The sequence below is a fragment of the Tachyglossus aculeatus genome, chromosome 12 (genome assembly GCF_015852505.1).
Source record: "Tachyglossus aculeatus isolate mTacAcu1 chromosome 12, mTacAcu1.pri, whole genome shotgun sequence".
In the NCBI taxonomy this organism is placed as follows: domain Eukaryota; kingdom Metazoa; phylum Chordata; class Mammalia; order Monotremata; family Tachyglossidae; genus Tachyglossus; species Tachyglossus aculeatus.
In genome coordinates, this window is record NC_052077.1 from 11,880,665 (window position 1) to 11,895,164 (window position 14,500).

Sequence of the window (14,500 nt, forward strand, 5' to 3'; positions counted from 1 at the left end):
TCACTTCACTTCTCTGGGCCTCAGTTCCCTCATCTGTAAAATGGGGATTAAGACTGTGAGCCCCAAGTGGGACAACCCGATCACCTTGTATCCTCCCCAGCGCTTAGAACAGTGCTTTGCACATAGTAAGCGCTTAATAAATGCCATCATATTATTATTATTAATTATTATTATCTGACTAGCTTGTGCCTACCCCAGAGCTTAGAACAGTGCTTGACACATAGTAAGCACTTCATACCATCATTAAAGGGGTCAGTATTTATTGGGCTCCTTGTGAGGCAGGGAATATGTCTTAAATTATTGTATTGTACTCTCCCTAGCACTTAGTACAGGGCTTTGCACACAGTAAGCACTCAGTAAATGCGATCGAATGAATGGACGCATGAATTGAGCATCTACTGTGGGCAAAGCGTAGTAATAGGCGCTTTGAAGCATATAACAAAAGTAGGCTAGTCCCTCTATTCAAGGAGCTTAAAATCTAATGGCAGAGACAAGGAGACTTAGAGAAGAATGCATATTTTGTGGGAATGGCAGGTGGTAGGACTGGAATATTCCGGGAGGCCAGTCGGGCCTGGCAAAGGCAGGGCTGTTGACAATCGTGTGCCCTGGGCCTTGGACCACCCTTCCCCTAGGGTCAACACGGCTTCCACTGAGTCTGGTTTCAGGTACCATATTGTAAACCCGGGGCTGCGTTTCCCCCTCGTCAATATATCAGGGCAGGAAGGGCTGAGAAAACATCCCAGAAGGGAAAGGAACTGTTACAAATGACTGGAACAGGCAGAAGAGGGGAAAAACATCCCATGTCACTGGATACTGGGAAATGACCATGACCCATATGGACAAAGCACAAAAAACTATCCTAGCGATGTTTACACAGGAGCAGTCGGAGGCCGTGGCACGGGGTGGGAAATGGAGGGGACAAGCAGCGGCTCTTGGCAGGCATTAAGGATACACTCTGCACTCCGTCAGGATGCCTGGATCGCCAGCTTGGGCACATCCTTGCCCTCCCTGCCAGTCACCCTGAGACAGAGAAGCTGGAGCTGTTCAAAGACCAGGCCTTGCCCTGGCTCATCCTCACGGCAGTCCAAGCTCACATCATTCATTCATTTATTGAGCTCTTACTGTGGGAGTCATTAATTGTGGGAGAATGAAGCGAATGACAGTGATCGAGCCCACCAGAGCGATAGAACAAGAGATACAGACACCCGGAAGAGGTTCCCGCTGGCAACAACCATCCAAGATAACGGGCGTTCCTCCCTCATTTATTGAGCTCTTACTGTGTACAGAGCACCGTACTATGCGTTTGGAAAGTACAGTTCAGCCATAAAGAGAGACAATCCCTGCCCACACTGCGCTTGTTCTAGACTATCACAGTCCTCGGGGCAAAATAGCTGATCAGCCTCCTCCAGGCAGCCTGCCGTTGACTGGCATCATGATGGGCAGTGTGACTTACTCTTAAAGGGGAAGCAGCGTGGCTCAGTGGAAAGAGTCCGGGCTTTGGAGTCAGACGTCAAGGGTTCAAATCCCGGCTCCGCCAATTGCCAGCTGTGTGACTTTGGGCAGGTCACTTAACTTCTCTGTGCTTCAGTTCCCTCATCTGTAAAATGGAAATTAAGACTGTGAGCCCCCTGTGGGACAACCTGATCACCTTGTAAGAGCTTAGTTCAGTGCTCTGCACACAGTAAGTGCTCAATAAATACGATTGATTGACTGTAACCTCCCCAGTGCTTAGAACAGTGCTTTGCACATAGTAAGCGCTTAATAAATGCCATCATCATTAAAGGGCACGCAGCTGCGGTGAGAAGCTCATTGCTGCTAAAGGAGCCTGGGGGTCCTCCGCAGTCAGTCCTATTTATTGAATGCTTACTGTGTGCAAAGCACTGTACTAAGTACTTGGGAGAGTACAGTGTAACAATAAACGGACACAGTCCCTGCCCACAATGGGTTTACAGTCTAGAGCGGGAAGACAGACAATAATATAAATAAATAAATTACAGCTCTAACCAGCATCCAGCTGATCCGGGGCCTAGTGAAATCTGTTGTCCGGTGAAGGGGCGGCCGTGAAGATTCCTGAGGAGCTCCCGTTATCTTGGATGGTTGTTGCCAGCGGGAACCTCTTCCGGGTGTCTGTATCTCTTGTTCTATCGCTCCCACTGTTGGGTAGGGACTGTCTCTATATGTTGCCAATTTGTACTTCCCAAACACTTAGTACAGTGCTCTGCACACAGTAAGCGCTCAATAAATACGATTGATGATGATGATGATGGTGGGCTCGATCGCTGTCATTCGCTTCATTCTCATGCTACACCAAGGAAAGCAGCAGGCTGTAGTGGATAGAGCTCGGGCCTGGGAATCTTCCAGGACTCTAGAATGGAGTCTAATTCTGGCTCTCCCACTTGTCTGCTGTGTGACTTTGGTTAAGTCACTTCACTTCTCTGGGCCTCAGTTTCCTCATCCGTAATATGGGGATTGAGACTGTGAGCTCCACATGGGACAAGGATTGTGTCCAACTCGATTTGCTTCTATCCACCCCACCGCTTAGCACAGTACCTGGTACATAGTAAGTGCTTAACAACTACCACAATTGTTTATTTTTATCTCTCTCTCCCGTTTTTTTTGGTATTTTTTAAGCACTTACTGTGTGCCAGGCACTCTTCTAAGCAATGGGGTAAATATAAGCTCATTGTGGGCAGGGAATATATCTGTTTATTGTTATATTTTAATAATGATGGTATTTGTTAAGCGCTTACTATTTGCAAAGCACTGTTCTAAGCACTGGGGTAAATATGAGCTCATTGTGGGCAGGGAATATATCTGTTTATTGTTATATTTTAATAATGATGACATTTGTTCAGCGCTTACTATCTGCAAAGCACTGTTCTAAGCACTGGGGTAAATATGAGCTGGTGGGCAGGGAATATATCTGTTTATTGTTATATTTTAATAATGAGGGCATTTGTTAAGCGCTTACTATGTGCAAAGCACTGTTCTAAGCACTGGGGTAAATATAAGCTCATTGCGGGCAGGGAATATATCTGTTTATTGTTATATTTTAATAATGATGGCATTTGTTAAGCGCTTACTGTGTGCAAAGGACTGTTCTAAGCACTGGGGAGGATATAAGGTGATCAAGTGGTCCCATCTGGGGCTTACAGTCTTAATCCCCATTTTACAGATGAGGTAACTGAGACACAGAGAAGGTAAGTGACTTGCCCAAAGTTACACAGCTCACTCTCCCAAGCACTTAGTACGGTGCTCTCCACACAGTAAGCACTCAATAAATACGATTGAATGAATGAATGAACAAGCTAATCAGGTTGGACACAGTCCATGTCCCCCACGGGGCTCACAGCCTCAATCTCCATTTTACAGATGAGGTAACTGAGGCACAGAGAAGGGAAGTGACTGGACCAAAGTCACACAGTAGAGAAGTGGCAGAGCTGGGATGAGAACCCAGGTCCTTCTGAATCCCAGGCCCATCCTCTCTCCACTAGGCCACGCTGCTTATATAACTCTGGTACGCTGTACTCTTCCAACATCATTGCACAGTGTAAAGTCAGTATTTACTGAGTCGGTGCTCAGTAAATACTACTGATTTATTACAGAGACAAAAGGCCTCCGGTTCCCTGCTCCTAGGTTGTATTTGGGGCCTGGGGAGATTTGGCTTCTGGTGGGAGCCAGAGTCAGCTCACTCCAGTTCGCTGAAAGAGGGACTTCTCCAGCAAGGTAAGGGGAAAATTTCTCCCACCAGACAGTGGGGGTGGGGAAAGAGTGGAGGATTAACTAGAAAATGCCACAGCTCTTTTAAGAAGAGTAAAATTTCATACTCCATGGTGGAACCAAATTCCATAATTCCTTAGAAGAGCATGGCAGTGAGGTTTCTAGACTGTGAGCCCACTGTTGGGTAGGGACCGTCTCTATATGTTGCCAACTTGTACTTCCCAAGCACTTAGTACAGTGCTCTGCACACAGTAAGCGCTCAATAAATACGATTAAATGAATGAATGAATCTATGTCATAGGAAAGTCATTTTATGGTTTTCGTAGTTGTCCCTGATGATCCCATCCCATGTTACCCTATTAATCTTTAGTTTCTGGTCCCTTCACCTAATGCTCTCAGGCATCTGTCCTGCCAAGGGGTCATAGGTTGCAAAGGAGTCCACAGAAACAGGAAACTGGATTTCCCCCGTCCATTTTGGAACATGAAAACTGGCTTCCTCTTCCACAAACTCAAATCGGCATAACCCTGTCTATTCAGGTTCACTGGAAAAATAGTTGCCGGAGAAGCTGGATGTTTTTTTTTGCTGGGTATCTTGGGTCCACTGTAAAGAGGCAGCATGAAGGGACTGTGTCTCTTTGTGCTTTTTCCTTGCCTGTGGAGTAGTGAACTGTGGGCAGACAGTACTACCCAGTCCTGGACTGCTTCTCAGGAAGATAATTTCCTAGCAAAAACCTCACCCGTCACAACACCTCTTCTTCAAACACAAGGCTCCCAAGAGATGACTATGTCTTCTGAGGTTCCACTAACAGCGCACACAAGTAAACCACCGGGAACTCTCCAAAAACCTGCTCCAGTTCCCTCAGAGTCCAGTCCAGCCCAGGCATTGTCTTCAAGACCGACCCCACCACCTTCAGAGAAGAATAAGGACCAGCTTTCTCAGGAAGGGATGCTGAAGTTAAAACCATTTCTCCCTCCAACCCAATCCAGGTTGGAGCCTGGGAGCAGCCCAGCCGGACCAGAGGCAGCCGGCTTATCCGATAGGACGCGGCAGTTTCTGGAGAGCTTTTCCAGAAAGCAACTTACTCAAGGAGAAGAGACAGAAAATTTGTCGGGAGCACGGGGAAATCGATCTCCACGGCAAACATACTTCGGCACCGGCAGCAGCAGCCCCAACGGTGTCAGCCCCCAAAGCTCAAACTTCAAAAATCCTGGATTTGAAACGACCAGAGGAAAGTAAGAAACATTTTTATAACTTCCATCTTTGCTTGGTACTAGTGTGCATAGGCGTGGTGTATAGCCGTTGAGCAACGCACTCTAGGTCTCTAAATGCACTCCTTTAACTGGAGGTGAGCACTACACGGGTAATTTGTTGAGTGGGTCCACTAGACCTGATAAATCAGAAAGCTGTGTTCTGCTAAAGAATTTTAATTGGAATCCGAGCAAGAAAATTGCTAACTCTAGAAGAGATATGGTCCAGGATTTGTATTTTCTTAGGTGGGAGGCAGGATGGCTTAGTGGAAAAGAGCAGAGCAAAGAATTGCTAACTCGAGAAGAGATGTGGTCCAGGATTTGTATTTTCTTAGGTGGGAGGCAGGATGGCCTAGTGGAAAAGAGCAATGGCCAGGGCTGGAAGTTGGAGGGCCTGTGTTCTAATCCTGGTTCCATCATCCACCAAGCTAGCTCTCTTCCTCCCTTCAAGGCCCTGCTGAGAGCTCACCTCCTCCAGGAGGCCTTCCCAAACTGAGCCCCTTCCTTCCTCTCCCCCTCGTCCCCCTCTCCATCCCCCGCATCTTACCTCCTTCCCTTCCCCACAGCACCTGTATATATGTATATATGGTTGTACATATTTATTACTCTATTCATTTATTTATTTATTTTACTTGTACATATCTATCCTATTTATTTTATTTTGTTAGTATGTTTGGTTTTGTTCTCTGTCTCCCCCTTTTAGACTGTGAGCCCACTGTTGGGTAGGGACTGTCTCCATATGTTGCCAATTTGTACTTCCCAAGCGCTTAGTACAGTGCTCTGCACATAGTAAGCGCTCAATAAATACAATTGATGATGATGATGATGATCACTTACCTGTTGTGTGACTCTGGGCAAGTCATTTAACGTCTCTGTACCTCCGTTCCTTCATTTGCTGAATAGGGATTCAATACCTGTCTTGACCTTGGGCAAGTCACTTTATTTCTCTGGGCCTCAGTTCCCTAATCTGCAAAATGGGCATTCAGTACCTGTTCTGATGTTGGGCAAGTCATTTAATTTCTCTGTGCCTTTTCTCCCTCATCTTCAAAATGTTCTCCCTCCTATTTAGAATGTGAGCCCCATGTGGGACCTGATTATCTTGTATGTATCCCGGCGCTACGTACAGTGCTTGGCACGTAGTAAATTCTTAACCAATACCACAGTTATTATTGTGAATTTCTCAAATCGCAAATCAAATTAGGATTTTTCCCTAGTGACTAAGTCATTTTCCCGGGAATAGAATGATTTTAGATCCCTTACAGCGGTCCTTCATAGTCAAAGAAGACACGGCTGAGCCTAGATTGCAAGTTCATTGTGAGCAGGGAATGTTTCTTCCAACTCGTTTATATTGTACTCTGCCCACAGTAAGCATTAGGAATAAATACAATTGATTGATCGATCGATTGATTGAAGCATCGTGGCCTAGTGGATAGGGCACAGGCCTTGAAGACAGAGGGCCTGAGTTCTAATGCTGACTTCACCACTTGTCTGCTGCATGACCTTAGGCAAGTCCCTTAATTTCTCTGTGCCTCAGTTCCCTCATCTGCAATCTGTAAGACTCTGAGCTCCACGTGGGACAGGGGCTGTGTCCAACCTGACTAGCTTGTATCTACCCCAGCGCTTAGTACAGTGCCTGGCACATAGTAAGCGCTTTGGGAGAAGCAGCACGGCCTAGTGGAAAGAGCCCGGGCCTGGGAATCAGAGGACATGGTTCTAATCCAGGTTCTGCCAAATACCTGCTGTGTGACCTTGGGTAAGTTACTTAAACTTCTCCCTACCCCATTTCTCCTGTTCTCCCTCCTACCTAGACTGTAAACCCCATGTGGGACAGAGACTGTATCCAACCTAATTTGCTTGTATCTCCCCCAGTGCTTAGAAAAGTGACCAGTAACAGACCTTTAGACACTCTCCAGGGACAACCACGCCTTCCTCGGCCCCAATTTCTTTCCCAGGGAGGGTGGAAGAGGCAAGAATATGATTCTTTAAACCCACATTTTGGTAGACTACAAAGGTGACACTGGATTTTTTCATTGAGGTTTCTCCCACAAAAACTATCAAAATTAAAAAAAAACCCAGAAACAATTCTACCTGCATTTGGAAACTCAAGGTAATATAAGACATTAGTCTCATCTTCACTGTTTGGTGACCTAGGATGGAAGCCATAACATTACTTTTCTATTGATCGTGCAGCAACTGAATGTAACGGAAAAATTTTATAGTGCTTTACCCTTGAATGGTCATTTGGGATTAGAGTCTGCCCTTTATTTTTTAAATGCTTCCATCCATCAAAAAAGAACACAGAGTTATTTTTAAAGGAGACAATATAAAATGATATGGGTTAACTCCTTTCTCACCCCTAAACGTCTTTCACTTTGCTCCTGTGGGACTAGGATGAATAACTTCTGACAAGCCAGGCTGATTTTCCCAATACCAGATCCCTGGGTGCGGTTTGAGGGAGAGGGGAACAAGACTTCTGTGACTCTGGTTTAAAAGTTAATTGGGCCAAAGTGTTTGAATATACTTTGGGGCAAGTAGCTAGGGATCTCTGCACAGGACGAGAAATTAGAACCCAAGCCTTCCCTCGACTGAGTTTAAACAGCATCCCCAAATAGTGCTCTGTTCCAACTCAGGAGAAGCCAGTTGAGTGAAACTGCCTTCAGTCTTCCTGTGGTTTCTCCCAACTCCAGCTAAAGTTTGTTCCCTGACTTGTGTTGTGGCTGCTGTGACCCCCTCTATGCATGAAAGAGAGTTTTTGGCCTTCTGTCCATCGATCAGTGGTATTTACTGTGTGCAGAGCACTGGACTAAACACTAAGCACTCAATAAATACCACTGAATGAATGAATTATTTGGGTGGGGACCGTGTCGAAGCATTTAGTCAAGTGCTCTGCATATGGTAAGCACTCAATAAATACCATTGATTGGTTGGTTGATTCAAGAGAAGCAGCGTGGCTCAGTGGAAAGAGCACGGGCTTTGGAATCTGAGGTCATGGGTTCAAATTCCGCCTCCGCTGCTTGTGAGCTGTGTGACTTTGGGCAAGTCACTTAACTTCATCTGTAAAATGGGGATTAGGATTGTGAGCCCACTGTGGGACAACCTGATCACCTTGTAACTTCCCCAGCGCTTATAACAGTGCTTTGCAGATAGTAAGTGCTTAATAAATGTCATTATTATTATTATTATTATTATTATTATTATTATTATTATTATTATTATTATTATTATTATTATTATGTGTCTGTGTGTGCATTTATGTTTGTCTGTTAACAGGAACTATCATGGATTTCACTACTCTCTTTTTCTGGGAAGATTCTAGCCAGAATATTCTAGGGCAACATTATGAGCCCGTTGTTGGGTAGGGACCGTCTCTATATGTTGCCGACTTGTACTTCCCAAACGCTTAGTACAGTGCTCTGCACACAGTAAGCACTCAATAAATACGATTGGGGATTTATTGGGGATTAAGACTGTGAGGCCCCCGTGGGACAACCTGATCACCTTGTAACTTCCCCAGCGCTTAGAACAGTGCTTTGCACATAGTAAGCGCTTAATAAATGCCATTATTATCATTATTATGATGATGATGATGTGTCTGTGTGTGTATTTATGTTTGTTAACAACAGGAACTATCATGGATTTCGCTGCTCTCTTTTTCTGGGAAGATTCTAGCCAGAATATTCTAGGGCACCGTTATGAGCCCGTTGTTGGGTAGGGACCGTCTCTATATGTTGCCAACTTGGACTTCCCAAGCGCTTAGTACAGTGCTCTGCACACAGTAAGCGCTCAATAAATACGATTGAATGAATGACCCATGCTCTCCCTGAACTGCAATACAGCCTTTGACCACAGGAGGGCAGAGAAGATATGCTCTTTACCGCCAGTCAATTGCAAAAGAAATACAGGGAATTTATCATTCAGTTCATTCATTCATTCGTATTTATTGAGCGCTTACTGTGTGCAGAGCACTGGACTAAGCGCTTGGGAAGTCCAAGTCGGCAACATCTAGAGACGGTCCCTACCCAACAGCGGGCTCACAGTCTAGAAGGGGGGAGACAGATGACAAAACAAAACATATTAACAAAATAAAATTGATAGAATAAAAATGTACAAGTAAAATAAAGAGTAATAAACATGTACAAACATATATATATATATATATATATATATACATATATATATATATATATACAGGTGCTGTGGGGAGGGGAAGGAGGTAGGGCGTGGGGGATGGGGAGGGAGAGGAGGGGGAGAGGAAGGGGGGCTCAGTCTGGGAATGAATGCTCATTCATTCATTCATTCATTCATTCAATCGTATTTATTGAGCGCTTACTGTGTGCAGAGCACTGGACTAAGCGCTTGGGAAGTCCAAGTCGGCAACATCTAGAGACGGTCCCTACCCAACAGCGGGCTCACCGTCTAGAAGGGGGAGACAGATGACAAAACAAAACATATTAACAAAATAAAATAGATAGAATAAAAATGTACAAGTAAAATAGAGTAATAAATATGTGCAAACATATATATATATATATTATATATATATATATATATATATACAGGTGCTGTGGGGAGGGGATCACAGTCTAGAAGGGGGAGACGGAGAAGAAGACGAAACATATTAACAAAATAAAATTGATAGAATAAAAATGTACAAGTGAAATAAAGAGTAATAAATATATACAAACATATATACATACATATATATGTATATATATGTATATATATACAGGTGCTGTGGGGAGGGGATCACAGTCTAGAAGGGGGAGACGGAGAACAAGACAAAACATATTTACGAAATAAAATAAATAGAATAAAAATGTACAAGTAAAATAAAGAGTAATAAATATGTACAAACATATATACATACATACATATATATATATATACAGGTGCTGTGGGGAGGGGAAGGAGGTAGGGCGTGGGGGATGGGGTGGGAGAGGAGGGGGAGAGGAAGGGGGCTCAGTCTGGGAATGAATGCTCATTCATTCATTCATTCAATCGTATTTATTGAGCGCTTACTGTGTGCAGAGCACTGCACTAAGCGCTTGGGAAGTACAAGTTGGCAACATATAGAGACGGTCCCCACCCAACAACGGGCCAATAATAACAGCAATAATAATGATGATAAGTGACTCCCCCCTCCAGATTATAAATTTACTTGGACAGGGAACGTGTCTATTTTTTTGGGGGGGATACCCTTTCACTTGATCACTCGGTATTTGTTGAGTGCTTCTTGTGTGCAGAGCACTGTACTAAGCACTTGGAAAAGTAATAATAATAATAATGGCATCTATTAAGCGCTTACTACGTGCAAAGCACTGTTCTAAGCACTGGGGAGTTTACAAGGTGATCAGGTTGTCCCACGTGGGGCTCACAGTCTTAACCCCCATTTTACAGATGAGGTAACTGAGGCCCAGAGAAGTGCAATACAATGGAGTTGGTAGACAGTTTATCGTTGTCTTGTATGCCCCCAAATGCTCAGTACAGTGCTCTGCACACAGTAAGTGCTCAATAATTATGACTGACTGAATGAATGAACTCTGATGTATTGTACTCTCCCAAGAGCTTAGTACAGTGCTCTGCATACAGTAAGCACCGAATAAATCATGCTATAGACTAAAAGTTCCTTGTGGCCAGGGATCATGTCTACCAACTGGGACAGGGAACGTGTCAATAAACTGTCATATTCCCTGCCACCACAAACTTACAGCCTAGAGGGTGGGGAGACAGACATCAATACAAATAAATACCATTACGGATCAATCAATCAGTCAATTGCATTTATTGATTACTTACTGTGTGCAGAGCACTGTACTAAGCGCCTGGGAAGTACAAGTTGGCAACATATAGAGACAGTCCCTACCCAAAAGTGGGCTCACAGTCTAAAAAACTGAGCCCCTTCCTTCCTCTCCCCCTCGTCCCACTCTCCGTCCCCCCATCTTACCTCCTTCCCTTCCCCACAGCACCTGTACATATGTATATATGTTTGTACATATTTATTACTCTATTTATTTTATGTGTACATATCTATTCTATTTATTTTGTTAGTATGTTTGGTTTTGTTCTCTGTCTCCCCCTTTTAGACTGTGAGCCCACTGTTGGGTAGGGATTGTCTCTATATGTTGCCAATTTGTACTTCCCAAGCGCTTAGTACAGTGCTCTGCACAATAGTAAGCGCTCAATAAATACGATTGATTGATTGATTGATAAAAGGGGGGGACAGAGAACAAAACCAAACATACTAACAAAATAACCCTCCCTCCCATAATAATAATGATAATGACATTTTATTAAGCGCTTCCTACGTGCCAAGCACTGTTCTAAGCGCTGGGGGAGGTTACAAGGTGATCAGGTTGTCCCACAGGGGGCTCACAGTCTTCATCCCTCTTCTACAGATGAGGCAACTGAGGCACAGGGAAGTGAAGCGACTTACCCCAAATCACACAGCTGACAATTGGCGGAGCCGGGATTCGAACCCATGACCTCCGACTCCAGAGCCCGGGCTCTTTCCACTGAGCGTGTACAGATATGTACATAAGTGCTGTGGGGCTGGGAGGGGGGAAGAGGAAAGTAGTTGATTATGCAAAATATTAGGCCATGTGTCTGGGGAATTCAGTGAACCACTGGTGTTGCATTTTAGCCACTGAACTCTGTAGTGGAAGGAAGCTTGGTGCTGAAAATAATAATAATAATAATAATAATAATGGCATTTGTTAAGCGCTTACAATGTGCAGAGCACTGTTCTAAGCGCTGGGGGGATACAAGGTGATCAAGTTGTCCCACGTGGGGGGTCACAGTCTTAATTCCCATTTTACAGATGAGGGAACTGAAAAATAACCCGTCATGAAAGCATCCTGCACCATATCAATGCAGGACAGGGGACAGATGGGTTGAAAACCAGACTGTCTGTTTCAAAATCGGAAGCCTCTGGCTGTGTTGCCATGGAAACACAAATTGGTCCCGTCAGTTTTTAATCGGCCGTGGAAGGTAAAAGGGTCTTGAGGCTGAAACAGCCCCTCTGCAAATTAAGTATCCGCCTTTCCTTCTCAACTTTCTGTCACATTACTTTGTGAGGCTTCATTTTCCAATTTTCAACCTCCGTATTCAGATCATTTGATTTTCAAATGCGCACAATTTAAACTTTTTAAATGAGCTTATTTCATCAGTAGCATACCTAATTGTGACACGAGGTTTTATTTTTTTGGTGCTTTTTTTTTCCTGTTTTTATTTCTTCCATTAGACTGATCGAAGGTCACTGGGCCACAGAGAGAAATGTCTTTTCGGGTTCTGAGCTACTTTAATTTGAACCATTTCTTTCAGGTTCTTTCAGGTCTTTTTGGGTTCTGAACTACTTTAATTTGAACCATTTCTTCCAGGTTCTTTCAGGGGATGCTGGGGTTTGATTTCCCAGGTATTAGCAGACGGGCTAAGCACATTAATTGAAATCTGGTGTCTTTGTAATTTTCTGGTTTGAATGACACTTTTCTTTGTGGGCCAAATCTTGCTGTTGTCTCTGTAAATTCCAGTCATACAGGGAGAAAGTGACATGACACAGAATTATGCAAATCCTTATATTTCTTCGATGGGATGGCAGAAGGAGGTTAGGTTTGTAAACAATCCCTTTTTATGAATCTCTGCTTATTGGATCTACTTTTGTGTAGTGCATGTTCTTTGCTTCCTCCTAGTTCTTAATCTGCGTGGCTCAGTGGAAAGAGCCTGGGCTTTGGAGTCAGAGGTCATGGGTTTGAATCCCAGCTCCGTCACATGTCTGCTGTGTAACCTTGGGCAAGTCACTTAACTTCTCTGAGCCCCAGTTACCTCATCTGTAAAATGGGGATTAAGATTGTGAGCCCCACGTGGGACAACCTGATCACCTTATATCAGAGAAGCAGCATGGCTCAGTGAAAAGAGCACGGGCTTTGGAGTCAGAGGTCATGGGTTCGAATCACAGCTCCACCACAAGTCTGCTGTGTGACCTTGGGCAAGTCAATTAACTTGTCTGAGCCTCAGTTACCTCATCTGTAAAAATGGGGATTAAGACTGTGAACCCCACGTGGGACAACTTGATCACACTGTATCCCCCCAGCGCTTAGAACCGTGCTTTGCACGTAGTAAGAGCTTAACAAATGCCATTATTATTATTATTATTATACTTGATCACACTGTATCCCCCCCAGCACTTAGAACAGTGCTTTGCACATAGTAAGTGCTTAACAATGCCATTATTATTATTATTATTATTATTATTATTATATCCTCCCCAGCACTTAGTACAGTGTTTTGCACATAGTAAGCGCTTAACAGATGCCATCATTATTATTATTGTTATTGTTAATTCAAGAAGCAGCATGGCCTAGTGATTAAAGTACTGGCTTGGGCGTCAGAAGGACCTGAGTTCTAATCCCAGCTCTACCTCTTGCCTGCAGTGTGATTTTGGGCAAGTCACTGAACTTCTCTGTGCCTCAGCCACCTCTTCTGTAAAATGGAGATTAAGACTGTGAGCCCCATGTGGGACAGGGACTGCGTCAAACCTGATTAGCTTGTATCTACGGGCTTAGTACAGTACCTGGAACATAATAAGAACTTAACAAATACCATAAAAAATAGGTCTATTGCTTGCACTGTAGTCTCCCAAATACCTACTACAGTGTACGGCACAGGCTATGTGCTCAATAAATACCACTGACTGATGGACTGTGGGAATTGGGTTTTTCAGTCAGACCTCCAAAACACCAGAAGACCACACATGCTGCAAGATATTCTCTGTTGGAATCAGACATTTTAGGGTTCTAAGAAGTTTTCATTTTTCCAAGCAGATGCTAAATACCTCAAGATTGCTTTAGGTCTTAACCTAAATCAAGTAATCCATTTGAAATGACAGTGCACTAAATTTGCACAAATGGTAGCTTGCATTGAGTGCCAAGATCATTGGTTTATTTAGAAAAAAACCCCTAATACATGGCCTCTATTTTGGTGGTCGACGTGTTTGGAATCAATTAAAATCACCAACATTGACCATTTTTGGCTGAGTGCTTACCTTATTCAAAACATATATATATATATTATATGTACATATATACCTGTATATATGTTTGTACATATTTATTACTCTATTTTTACATATTTATTCTATTTATTTTATTTTGTTAATATGTTTTGTTTTGTTGTCTGTCTCCCCCTTCTAGACTGTGAGCCCACTGTTGGGTAGGGACTGTCTCTATATGTTGCCAACTTGGACTTCCCAAGTGCTTAGTACAGTGCTCTGCACACAGTAAGCACTCAATAAATACGATCGAATGAATGACAGTGCACTAAATTTGCACAAATGGTAGCTTGCATCGAGTGCCAAGATCATTGGTTTATTTAGAAAAAAACCTAATACACGGCCTCTATTTTGGTGGTCGACGTGTTTGGAATCAATTAAAATCACCAACACTGACCATTTTTGGCTGAGTGCCTACCTTATTCAAAACATATATACACATATATATATTATATATACCTGTATATATGTTTGTATGTATTTATTACT

The 14,500-nt window shown here is 43.5% G+C and overlaps 1 protein-coding gene across 2 annotated transcripts in view; it reads left to right on the forward strand.

Moving 5' to 3' along the window:
* Nucleotides 1–4,332: 4,332 nt before the first annotated feature.
* MMRN1 (multimerin 1) overlaps nt 4,333–14,500 on the forward strand; it is a 38,884-nt gene continuing 28,716 nt past the window's right edge. For both annotated transcript variants that reach the window (XM_038755347.1, XM_038755348.1), the window contains exon 1: nt 4,333–4,953. In XM_038755347.1, the coding sequence (XP_038611275.1) occupies nt 4,337–4,953 (617 nt within the window). In that variant the 5' untranslated portion in view covers nt 4,333–4,336. The remainder of the gene's footprint in view (nt 4,954–14,500) is intronic.